The 12,457-nt window shown below is 38.3% G+C and overlaps 1 protein-coding gene across 2 annotated transcripts in view; it reads left to right on the forward strand.

The window, feature by feature from the left end:
- Positions 1-12,457, forward strand: part of RFTN1 (raftlin, lipid raft linker 1) — a 100,427-nt gene that overhangs the window by 52,906 nt on the left and 35,064 nt on the right. For both annotated transcript variants that reach the window (XM_055708739.1, XM_005445798.4), the window contains exon 5: positions 11,610-12,030. In XM_055708739.1, coding sequence (XP_055564714.1) covers positions 11,610-12,030 — 421 coding nt within the window. The remainder of the gene's footprint in view (positions 1-11,609; positions 12,031-12,457) is intronic.

The raw sequence follows: 12,457 nt of genomic DNA on the forward strand, positions 1-12,457 counted from the left end.
TAATCTCTTTTCTTCTTCTGTAACTCCATATAAATGTTTAAGAGTAATGAAGTAGAAACAAGGATGTTATTTCACCTAGCGAATGCTTCTTGCTCACTGAAACAAAGTGCCTCAGTACAATGTTGACTGTAAACCATTTAAAAAATGACAAAGACTCGCTGGTCAAACCTGTGTTCTGTTGCTGAGATCCTTCTGTGCTTTAGGACTCGGTCCCAATTCTTTACTCTCTTCTGTAAATTTTGGCCACTACTGTGGCTTCTGACCGTGGTTAAGAGCCATGGAAGACAGGAGGCAGTTAAGTATTGGGGACATAATGTTGCATAGAATACACTCTTCCTGTAGCTTAATGTTGTGTTGACATCACCCCGTTGTTTGTTCTTTCACATCAATGTGGATCTGTTGCGGCTCAGCCTGTCCTAAAGAGTTCCAACCATCCCATGGTCTCTTTGTCACATAATTCCTGGGCAATGAAAGAAGTAACTTAACTGTTGTGTATGTACTTACTGCTGTATTGGTATTAGCACTCCTGTCTTTAGCTCTCAGGCAAAACAGAAATTAAAGATTTGCTCATTTGCTTTTTAATGAGCAAAGCTAACTTCTGAACTTCTGATCGCTGTGGCTCAGATCATTCTGAAGTTGTTGTAAGTCAGAGATGTTACTTCTAAGATACCGTGTTTTGTAAGACTTTGACTTGTGTCTCATGTAAAATAGGGTAGCCTTTAATTACTTCCTTAGTTGCTCTTTATTTCTGTGTATTCTATTATCGTTTTTTTCATCTGAGAGTGTTCTCCTGAATCTGCTGAGACAAGTAAGGGAAGGAGAAGCTAGGCTGACATCCCAAGAAAAGTTATTTTGGATACGCAGTCATATATGAATGCCAAATATGTTTCTCATTACCTGTTTTCCACATCAGTTACGTGCTGTAGAAGAACTGTAACAGGCACAAGGTTTTACTCCTGTGTTCACATCTTTGTGGTGTTGGTGAAAGGTTAGGAAATGGAGGCTAATTTCTGTACCGTTTCTTCCCAATTCTGACTTCTAAAATTTAGGAAGCACATTTTTGTATCCTTAGTTGCCTGCAGAATAATGCTCTTTCAGAACTAAATTCTTGTATGTTAACATGTTTTCAGTTTGAGCCCATTGCAGAGTTCATATTTCTTGTCCCTCGTCGACTCGTTATCCTTCCCTAGGGAAGTATGTTAAACATGGAAAAGCGTTTAAAAATGCAGCAGTTTAACTGAAACCCAAATGCTGGCATCTTCAGTTTGTGTTTTTGACTAGACGAGGACCCCTCTCCCTGCTGATCTGTCCTTACTTGACTCAGAATCGAGTCTAATTTCTTCCAACAAACCTAAGGCCGTACAGATGGATAATTGGTTTTGCATTTTCAGACGTGGACCAGTTCAGCTCGGAACACTACTGCCATCTTGAAAACACCTATGTGGTGTTTATCTTGGGATGAAATCTGCCATATGAGAGTCCATCAGATCTGCTCGTTGCTGTTCCCTCTGTTCATAGTCTTGGTGAAGTTCAGTGAGCATACAAATGCCAACACCAGCAGTAGCTCCAGAGCTGCCAGTAACTTGTCACTTCCTTAAGTGGTCCTCTGAACAACTTCCATATAGTCCAAAGCACCTTAGAAATAATCTGGACTCCTGCAGATGTAGTGACTTGGCCTGTAAGTTTGACATTTATTTTACAGTTATAGCATTGTTGGGCCAAGGAAGTGATGGTACCTCTCAGACTTAAGTGAGTTGGGATCCCAGGGAGGAATATGCCAACGAAACACAGTGCAAGGACACTGACACCCATGTACTTGTTCTAGAGCTGGCGTCTGAAATGGTAACTCCCAGTTCTTCCTGGTACAAAGGCAAGTTGCATGGGGAATGGGACTATTCTGAAAGAAAGGCCATACAATACTAACACTTGTATGAAGAATTCACATCCTGCGTTGAAATATGGTTCTACCGTATTTGAGCCGTGTTGCCAGTTTTATGGAATATATGGTATCAACTGGTATTTACTGGAATTTTTCTAAATGTCTTTTAAAAAAAGAAAATATTATCAGGAATAGAACTGGCATGAGGAATTAGTACATTTCGAGTGTTGGTTTGTGCACTCGACATTCATAGACGTGACTACCGACAAGTTCAAACTGTAGTTGAACTTACTCAGTGTAGTCCTGAAAGGCAAGACGTTTCTTGGAGGGGTTGGATTCTCCTGCCTGTTCCCTGCCCTCTCTACTTTGGAGGAGACAACAGGCAGGAACCTGTCTGAGTGGTTGGGTAAGGGATGGCTACACTCTCCGACCAACCGCAAGTCAGCCTTGCTGCGTGTTTCTGCATATGGACATTTTTATCAAACTACTGAGATACTTCTTTTCCTGGTCTTGTGGGGTTTTTTCCTCCATTCTTCTGTAGCTGTTTTGGTGTTATCAAGAGAACTGCTGTATTAGTTCATGCGCGTTGTTTTCTGGAGAGTCATCTGTGTTACGGCATTAATTGGTGAAATATTTTTATATTAGTATTGCTGTTAAAAGACAGGTTAATTCTCCAGCTTCTCTTAAGGTAGAAGCAGGGTTGGAGTATTTACGAGGACTTCTGTTTCTCCTATAAAATAAAACCCGAGTACCTATATGATGAATTCTCAAGAGCTTTTCAAATATCTTCCATAGATGTTCCTACTCAAGGGAGTGATTCAGACCAGACTTGGCTCTTCACTTATTTCCTACGTATTTACTTATATCAGAATGAACATTTGTCTTATATGATCAAAACAAGGGACTTCACATATCCATATGTTGTGTGAAAGCAATATTAAATGATTTTGAACTCTCAGCTTCTGAGTTTTGAAACTCAGAACAGCATCTAACTATGAAACAGTAAGAAAATGAGAAATATGTCAGAAAAAATTTGTCCATGATAGTGTGTACTTTTTATATAAGTATATATTATTTGTGTTTGTAACAGTATGGCAAGCAAATGAAGTCTGCAATTCCCTAAAAAAAAAAGTGAAAACTACTAATCTTGTCATTTTTTTTACTTCTATTTATAATTAAGAAAAATACTGGTTTTTTATATAACTGTTCCAGTATTTCTTGCATTCTTGTCTCTTTTTGTTTGTCTTATTCTTCGTTTCTTAATTTTTGCATTGAGATTTCTTTAGAAGGAACAAAGAGATGCAGCTTATGTGCTCTGAAGAGCACTAGACTGACTGTTGGATTTCATGACTCTGTGGCTGCAGTCCTACGAAGATCTCTCCTGTGAAGTCTCCGATTGCTCTGTTGGTGTCAAGGTTCCTTAGGCGGTTATTGTAATCCTAAGCATTATTCTTTACTTTAAATATGTTTTAGCTGGCCTGTTCAGAAGTTTCTTGCAGGGTATGCAGTCAGAGCAGGTGGCAGTACAAGCTGGAAGAGGGGAAAAAATTGAGTCTTTTAATATTGCTCAGAGGATCATTCTTCAAATGAATAAGCAGTTTAAATTTACTTTTGTGGCTAGAAAATGACCCCTCTAGAGTACTGTTTATTACCTAGGATTACTTATCTAGATGTGATCTCAACCTCTTCTAAAATCATTTCCATCCTTAAAACAAACCCAAAAAATCCCACCCCAAAACCTTCACTCTCCAGGGTATTTGCAAAAGAACAATACAACATTTATTTCTTTAGTACATTGTAATGGAAACCATTGCTGAGCACTTAGTGGACTGCTTTGTTTTCTGCATGTTTTCAATGCAGACAGAGCCTCTATTTTATTTTTAAGTATTTGGATCTTAGAAGTAGATACGGTCACAAAGCAGAAGTTGAAACTCAACATCAATGGTTCAGCTGTTTATGATCTGCTGTGATAATATTTATTAAAGTGCATTTTGTTAACATTTTGTAAGTGTATATATAACAAGAGATGGTAAAAAATAGCATATTCTGTATTTTAAACAGCCTGGTGTGAAGGGAAACATCTGTTCCTGGTTAAGCTTCTTTCAACTTCTGTTCGACTAAGCCCTATAAGAGCAGTGTTGATATATATCTTCCATGAACATTGCAAAACTATTTTCAGGACTCTCCCAGGAGCTTGGTTGTGCTTTTATAATCCTTTGCCCCCAGCAACTTTCAGAGTCATCTTCTTGACCAAGATAAAAATAGATGTTATAAAGTATGCAGTTGATGTTTTTAATGATACCACTTCTGCCTGATGGGAAAAATAACGTTTTTAATAACAATAAATATGATAATATTTTATGCTGTGCTAAAATAAAATATGGGCAAATTTTTCAAATTGTAATTTTGGCTACAAGTAACAGATGGCTTGATGAAACAATGTGATTTTCAAGAAACACTCCTTGGTTTATATAAAGTGTTCCCTGCAAATTAAATGTGAAGTCTGTAAGTTTGAGACTGGATTCTTGATTTTTAGAATATTCCTGTTGTCTTGAACCTTTTAATTTTTTGTTTTCATTGCTTAGGATAGAGATGGACTAAACTGATGTCCCAGTTTGCATCACATTAGTGCTAGTTGATCACAAATAAGTGACTGCTTTCTCATGTTCTCCAACGAACACTGCATTGTGTTCATCCAGCTGAAACAATTGTTCGATACAACACTCAACTGTCCATCTCTATAAATCTTTATTTTCCCCTTGCTTGTGTTCACCTACTAGTGTAGGAGTTTCTCTCAAAAGATTCATGCAGAAGACATGGTCTGCATTTTGGAAATGCCTGTTCTCTAGAGCAAGTGCATGGGATGGAGTTTGTACAGACTTTTTGACAGTTCTAGTCTGTCTAATATATCTAGTATTTGGATTGAGTGGGCATAGCTGGCTGCTCTGTAGCAGTTTATCTCGGGTCTAAAACAATTTTTAGGGAATAAATCCTAAGTGATGTGAGTAAATTCAGGAATTCTTTTAAGAGTTTAATGATGTGAGTAAATTCAGGAATTCTTTTAAGAGTTTAGGGCAAGGATGGGAGGGTGCAGGTATGTTTTTGGGCAGGTACCACAGTCAGTGAACCTTTGTAGCCTATGTCCAGCAATGTTTGCCCTTTGCCAGTTCTGTGAAGGAACAGATGCTTAAATAAGATAATTTGGGAAGAATCATCACACCCAAGACTGTAGAGGATGAGACAGTGTGGTATCATGAGCTGTTATCTAGTGAGATATGCTGAAAGGAACGAATGTACTTGCACGGTGCTGCACTACATGTTTAGTATGGTTATATTGTTCTCAGGAATGACTGTACACCTAATGCAAGCTGAAAAGGACTTTCAAGTTGTTGCTCTTGTACCTGCCTTGGCTGCAGTAGCAGGAGACATATAGCTTGCAGCGCTGTCTTAAGAGCCTCTCTTCTATTTTACTCAGCATAGCAGTTAAGTTGCAGTAGCAACTTGCTTCGCTGTGATTCTCCTTGTAGCTTTCATTTCCCTTTTGCAGAAGCTACTACCAATGGGTGTGTTATAAAACGGCAAAGTTTGCTTTCTTTTCCGCGTTCAGTGACTTGTTGCGCTCTACTACAAATACAACAAGAGCTTAAAGTCTCAAGTCAATGGTCGTGTTGAATGGGCTGTGTCTGTGTACTGCAAAGATGGAAAGTCAGCATAGATCTGTTTCTTCAAGAAACTGATTTGGTTTTAGACTTTTGGGGGTTTTTTTTGAACTCTGTTATCTTCTTTTGGATCTGTCTGCTTCATTGTAGTAGTCTTCTCTAAAGTTCTGAATGATAGAAGTCTGGTCAAGGTTTTCATTGAAAGTATTGATACAAACACTGTCAACAGCACCGCTTAAAGCATGACTCTTTGGTTTGGGATTATGGTAGCATTTTCCAAGGCATCCCTCCAGTGTTTTATCCCTGATGGCTGTTTTAAAGTAATTGACAGTGAAAATACTTGGTAATTTGAAAGCCTAAATGCAGGCTTGGATTTGACTTTCTACAAGCTACATTTGTATCTACTTACCTATCTCAAATTCAGAACTGGTGAGTGTAAACTGGAAAAAGTAAAAAATGCATGGGAAGTACAGGCCTAAGTGACAGAGCATCCTTGTCAGAAAGGTTGCGTGGTTTGGAAATCTGCGAGCAGTGAAACAGAGTCTCAGAGTAATAGGACAGAGAAGTGATTAGTAGTTGCTCCTTTGCTGGTTGATTAGTAGAATTACCTTTTTTGGTAATGTAGTGTGAGATGCAAAAACGCCAAAGTCACAAAAGCTTTGAGTTGTTCAGAAGGCCTAAACGCTTCCCTCAGAACATGGGTTAAGCTTAGCTGGTTTTAAAGTAAGCAGTAAACTTTTGCTGACTGTAGCTGTCTTCTCAGGAAGGGGCATGCGAGACCTACAGAAAGTATCAGAAGCAAGCTAAAAGCCTGTCTTAATTTTAAACATCTGTTTTCAGAAATGGAAAACTAGAAGGGGTGTGCGCAATATTTGTGATGAAACATGTACCGCTAAATATTAATGAAGGAGGACATAGTTGGAAGACTGTAGTCTTGAACATCCTTTTCCAGTTCCAACTGCTGGCATGTAGTGCATAGTGTTCTCCTCAAACCACAGGATCATGTTCTTTGCATGAAGAACCGTGGTGCTGTGTCTGTTGTCAAAGGCAATTTGCTTGAATCCTAAAGGAAGGTAGAAAAATAGTGGTCTTATTTGGGTACACGTTAGGAGATCTAACGCCTCTAAGATTGTTCTTTTAAAAACAACCAAATAAACAGACAGACAAGCATTTCTTTTTATTGGCTAAGAAAGTTTTTGCTTGGTTTAAATAGATAGCTCTGAGCAAAATTAACCAGCTATTGTTTCAAAGGCCATATGTTTGGCCGTCAGTAGGACTAAGTAGCAGTCTTTCCCTTAGTTCACTGCAGAGCTAACTAAATGCATCTGACCATTGGAACATCAGTTCAGGGCTCCTAGAGAATGTTGTCCTTTCTCCAAGCACATTTTTGCTGTGTGTGCTCTCTGTAAATTTTCTGTTGTTTTTATATTGGCAGCAGTCCCCTTTGCTGGTTTGCTACAACATTCTTTCAGTATTTTGTTATATCGTGAGCCATACAGCAAACCTATTAATGAGATGTTCAGTCCTAATGCCTACGTTTTGAAGGTGGGTTTTTTCCAGGTGATCAGGAAGTGTAAGGCTTGAGACTGTTTAGGACTGCTATAAACTGGAATGCTCTGATGACATCAGAGAAACGGCTTTTCCTCTGGATGCATCCCAAAAATGTCCAGCTCCTGGCATACAAGAGTTAAGAGAAATTCCTAAACTTGTCTTATTAAATCAGTTGTTTGAAAACCCTTATCCGAAAGAGGGGTCATCATTATTAAATTGCTGCGTGTTATTTCTCATATTTTATTGATGTGGGTGGAATACTGTCCTGAGCTCGTGGGAAGTGTTTGATTTGCTGTGTGCCATCCCATGAAAGAAATGTACAGAAGTTTCCTGTAAGCAATTACTGAAGCTGACAAAAAGTACATGATTCTGTTCAGCATGATATCTCTGTCCTTGAACTTCGGTATTTATAAGCGGTGCCTTCATGCCTGCTATGAACAGGAGGTTATTACAGAGCTGATAATGCAATAAGAAACACAGAATCACAAACAAGACGTGGACTGTATGATGTACTTGCCAAGTGTCTTTATTCTAAATAGATTTGAAAAGAAAACCTCTCTGTGGCTGTTCAAAATGAACTTTCAACCTGGAATCTCTGCATGTCTTTCATGGCTGTGAGGCCTGTAGTTTAAAAACAAAAAAAAAAAACCCACCAGAAAAGAGGATTTCATCATTCGGTGTGGTTTTAAAGATCTTTAAATGAGATTGTCAGCCATTTTCTAATTAGATAGGGAGCCTTCAAGAGAACCAGAAGTATTTAAAAAGATGGGGCATAGATTTGCAACATCAACATAATGTTTTCTGACACCGCTTTGTGCTGCTGCTGGTTCCTTTTTTCCAAATGCGGTATAAAAATAGTGCTCAGTCCGTTCTGAAATAAACAATAACACTCCACAAATGTTAAGAATGTTAACACAAGTGCCCCAGCTAAAATTCAATTAAGGTAGTGACATCAGGGTTGGACACAGGGCTTGTCCTTATTCCTGCCAGAGTTTAGTGGGAGATTTGATATTTGTTTCACAGTTAGCAAAGGCTACATCTGTCATTTCTTTTTTCCCCTCAGGAAAAATGCCAGGTTTCTAATCAGACAAATTATAGGGACGACATTAAATTCTTTAACTGCCTCAGCCCTCTGTACCTATGAAATTTCACCCCGTCTTTAAGCAGGTTCTATTTTTAAACTGGCGTAAATCAAATTTGTGGCAAGCCAGTTATAAATGAATTTGGACGTACCCACTTGGGAGTTTATCCAGATTGAAATAAATGAGTTAAATTCTGCTTCTGATGTTGAACAATGACATCTTTTGTGATGGAGACCTTTTCTTGTATTTGTGGTTGATATCATCCAAGCAGCACTTTATGAGGCAATAAAAATGTTTCTGTTCCTGTCTGGGGAAAGAATCAAAGAACATTTTTTAAAAAAAATAATTATTGGAATTCCCCTTTTAAAATTTTCCCAAGATGTAAAGAGAAAGTATGTAGCATGTTTAAACTACAAAAAAGGTCAGTAAAACAGTTGAAATTAGTATGTAAGGGCCTTTTTAATCTAGCTTTTTTACTGATGCAGTAAGTGGTAGAGATGTAGTTCTGGTTTTTATGCTTTTTCCTCTCATTTAGTCGTACAGCGTAGTATGACAAGGACCTTTGTTAGTACCCTTGTTAGTCCTCTAAACTGGCACATGAAGACAAGTGATTGTGTAGCATTTCTCTGATCTGAAATACGTTTTGGGTGACCCTGTCAGAGTAGCATCACGTTCTTCCCATTCAGTTCAACTTTACCACTGCTTTCTCCCCTGCATTTCTCTCTTGCTGATTACCAACACCACATATCTGCCAAGGTATTTTCCCAAAAGGCTGACGCAGACAGGATCTGTCTGTGTGTATCAGCAAGGATACTTCAAGGGGTCCAAAACCTACAGGTGGCTTGTAGAAACAGCCCTTTTGCCATGTGTAGCTTCTGGACACGACCTGTCTAGGTGCTGAGGTTTGGGCTTGTTTTAAGGCTGGGATTTTGAGTTTTATCATTCAGATATTTGATTTTTCAAACACAGGAAATGGGAACGTGTACTGGATGGCATAATTCACTCTGGCTGTGAAGGCACCTAAAATTTTATACAATTTAAGCTCTCAACAGGATACTGAAAAATCAAATTGTCCTTGTTTGTAGTTTGAAAATGTGCAAGCTTTTTACTTTATTTATTATAACAGCTAGCCTCTTCATGGTTTTGTGGAAAGTTGGAAGGCAGGACTATGTCTGCTGATACATCACTTTGCTGTTCTTTGCACTGTTGACGTAATATTTCCTGCTAAATTGACTTTCTTGAAAAAAATGAGATGCTTGGTTCTGTCTTATGTAATAGGGAAAATTTGAAATATAGGTTTAAGTAAGATTTTGTATTCTGCATGCTATGGATTAATTTGTTGGGAAAGGGCTTTGAAGATACAGTCTTTCTAATCTTTCTGCTAAACTATTAGGCTAATACGCCTTAGACTATCATTCAGTCCTTAGTTTCTCCTATTTCCATTCTGAGAACAAGAGTCTCAGAAGAAAAACCTCGCCATCAGGTATTCCGTAGAACAAACACATTTTTTTGAGTGAGCCAAGACTGTAAAACATCGCTACAATAGCTGTGAAAGCTGTTCTCATCCAAATCACAGCGTGGGAGAGTCTGTTATAGATTGACAAGCAGCAGTCTTTATTGACCAAGACCAATAAAATCACTACATATGTACTATCCTCAAACTCTTAACAGTTGCATACTAGTTAAACTTCTATAATTAGCTGCCCTCCAACCTACTAAACAAATGTAGTGGTGTGTCTGTAGATTAGTGATGAGAGATGAACTGAATTTGCAACTCTGTTACTTACTGTATAAAAAAATATTTTTAAAGTTACAACAAGGAGTCAGGATCATTAGGCATATGATGAATGCATCTGTCAGTGACACTCACTTTAAACCTTTCTGAGCAAGCTAGTTAATAACATGTTTTGTAGAATTCATTTGATCAGAATAATGCTAGTAGTATTTTTATTTGGAGGTTATTGTCCTTTTTAGTAATGAGCTTGAAGTCAGCATCCCCTGTTTGCCAGGCTAAACACCTGTGAAAACTATTGCCTTGTTCCCTGGAGAGCTCTGTTCAAATTCCTGTGATCACAAAATCAAGAGTTAATTTAACATGGAAAATGTAATAGTGGTTTGGAAAAGGAAGTGCTTGTTGTAGATCAGGTATCATCTGTTGGTTTATGTGTTCAGAACAGTAACCACGTTACCAGGAAGCAGATGATTCATTTTAAAAAAATAAATAAATACATTCTGGGTAGGGAAGATGCAGAAAAATAAGCTTTACCTGAAATAAAAAAAATAAAATAAAATAGTTGTACAAATTTCTATTTACTTGCTATTGAAAATTGAGCCTCAGAGAATAATAGAGACACCTTAACTCTCTGGAATTACATGGTATGCAGGGGAAGTGAAATAATTTCCCCATTTTCAAGGCATTTCTTTTTGAAAGTGTTATGTGTGTTTAGACTTTATGTTATATGAAGAGTATACATTACATGGAAGCCTTTCCTTTTTGGTGGGTGATTCTGATAAATGAATCGGGAGACACTCATGTGTTTTCACAGAAGTCTGGATTTCACTGCAACTTCTCCTGGGTTTGAGGAGTGTGAGGCTGGTGACTCAAATGGATGGTGCATCCATAGTGCTCAGTCTGCTTAAAAGAGATTTCTCTTTCTGCTTCATCTCAAACCTTCCTTAGTTAATTCTGGCTTTATCTAATTGTCATTACTACTAGCCCAGTTTTTTTCCTTAGGATATTTTGTGATTTGATTCCTTTGTTTTCCTCCTTTACCTAAAGTGTAAAGGATTAATAATAGCACCCCTTAGTTTCCATTTTTCTTCTTTTTAGCTCATCTCACAGTGCCTTTTTCTGTTCCAAGTTCTGTACCTTCCCAAAAGTGATGTATTAAAATAGCTTGACTTCTATGTACTCATTCTGTGAAAGTTTGCCATTTGTGTCTCAATCCAAAACAGGACAAGCAACAACTGTTGTTATAATGGTGCATATAACAGAGAGAATTAATAACCTTTTCCTTGCATAAATGTCGTAATCACACACCTAATACAGCAGAAAATGTAATATTAAGTCCCTGACTTCGTAAGGGTGATACTAAAGCTTTTTGTGAGTAATACCACTTCTTGTAATTTAGCATAAATAAACTTTTCAAACAGATACTTTATCCCATGTGAAGAAATATGTAGGCATTTTCACTGTGCCCCCCCCTTTTTTTTCCCCTCTTTTTTTTCTCCACTTTTGCATTATTTCAATGGTTTAGGGAACTTTTCATCCTGCTTCTCTAAATTGTACCTTTTTATGTAAATGTAACATGACAATTTCTTGTGGTAGTGGACTAAAGTAGCAAAATGACATGTTAGCTGCCTTGAAGGGCGTTATTTTCTGTATTTCTATTTAGCGAAGACAACTTGACAGTTAAAAATCTAATCTTCCACTTGTAGATTCAAGATGCTGCAAGTCAAGGCTTGAAATTTGTTGGAATTATACCTCAGTACCATTCCCAAAAGAACTGTCTTGTCAGCACCTCCCTGACACCCGCCAGTAACAACTCTGTAGAATCAAGAGATAATAAAAGTGTTTCAAATTACCCTGAGGATCATGCTTCACTGGATGGTGAGAAAATAGATGACGTTAATGGATGCAATACTCCAGCACTGAGTGAGGAAAGCGCTGACCGATGTGCCACATCCAGGGAGGGCTGGCAGGGTGAAGGACAGGCTACCGAAGAGCTGAATCTCACGCCTGCGAAGGGAAATGAGCAGATTCAACATGCGAACACAAGTGTAAGAGAAGCAGCGGACAAGCCAAATGGACTGGCGGCGAATGAAACACCAGCACGATGCTTAAAACCTCTTACTGGCAGTAAGTATTGTAGTGACCTCTCATACATAAAAGCCAGGTTAAAATTGCCTCAAATTACGTTCCTAGCTCCTTTGGGGGGTGAGGATGTGGGGAGGACCTTACTGCTGTAATAGCAAAGAAAAGATGCCCCGAGTGAGCCACTTAACCCGATTTCAGCATGGTTACACAGTTCACAATGACTGAGCGTTGTCAGATGGCAAGTGAAGAGGTGATAGAAGCAGGTGCAACTTTGTTATGGCCCATTTGTATGCCTGAGAGTAATGACTGATTGTTGTCTGCTGTTCAGCTGAATTGGTTCATTTCTGTATTTGTTGTGATACCCTGAGAGCTCTTGATCTTTGTATCCTTTTTGTCTGTTTGAATAAAAAGCCCTGCTAAACCGCCTGAGAAAGTTTTGCAGCGATAGAAGGAAGAAGACGTAAAGCCT

The sequence above is a fragment of the Falco cherrug genome, chromosome 4 (genome assembly GCF_023634085.1).
Source record: "Falco cherrug isolate bFalChe1 chromosome 4, bFalChe1.pri, whole genome shotgun sequence".
Lineage (NCBI taxonomy): Eukaryota > Metazoa > Chordata > Aves > Falconiformes > Falconidae > Falco > Falco cherrug.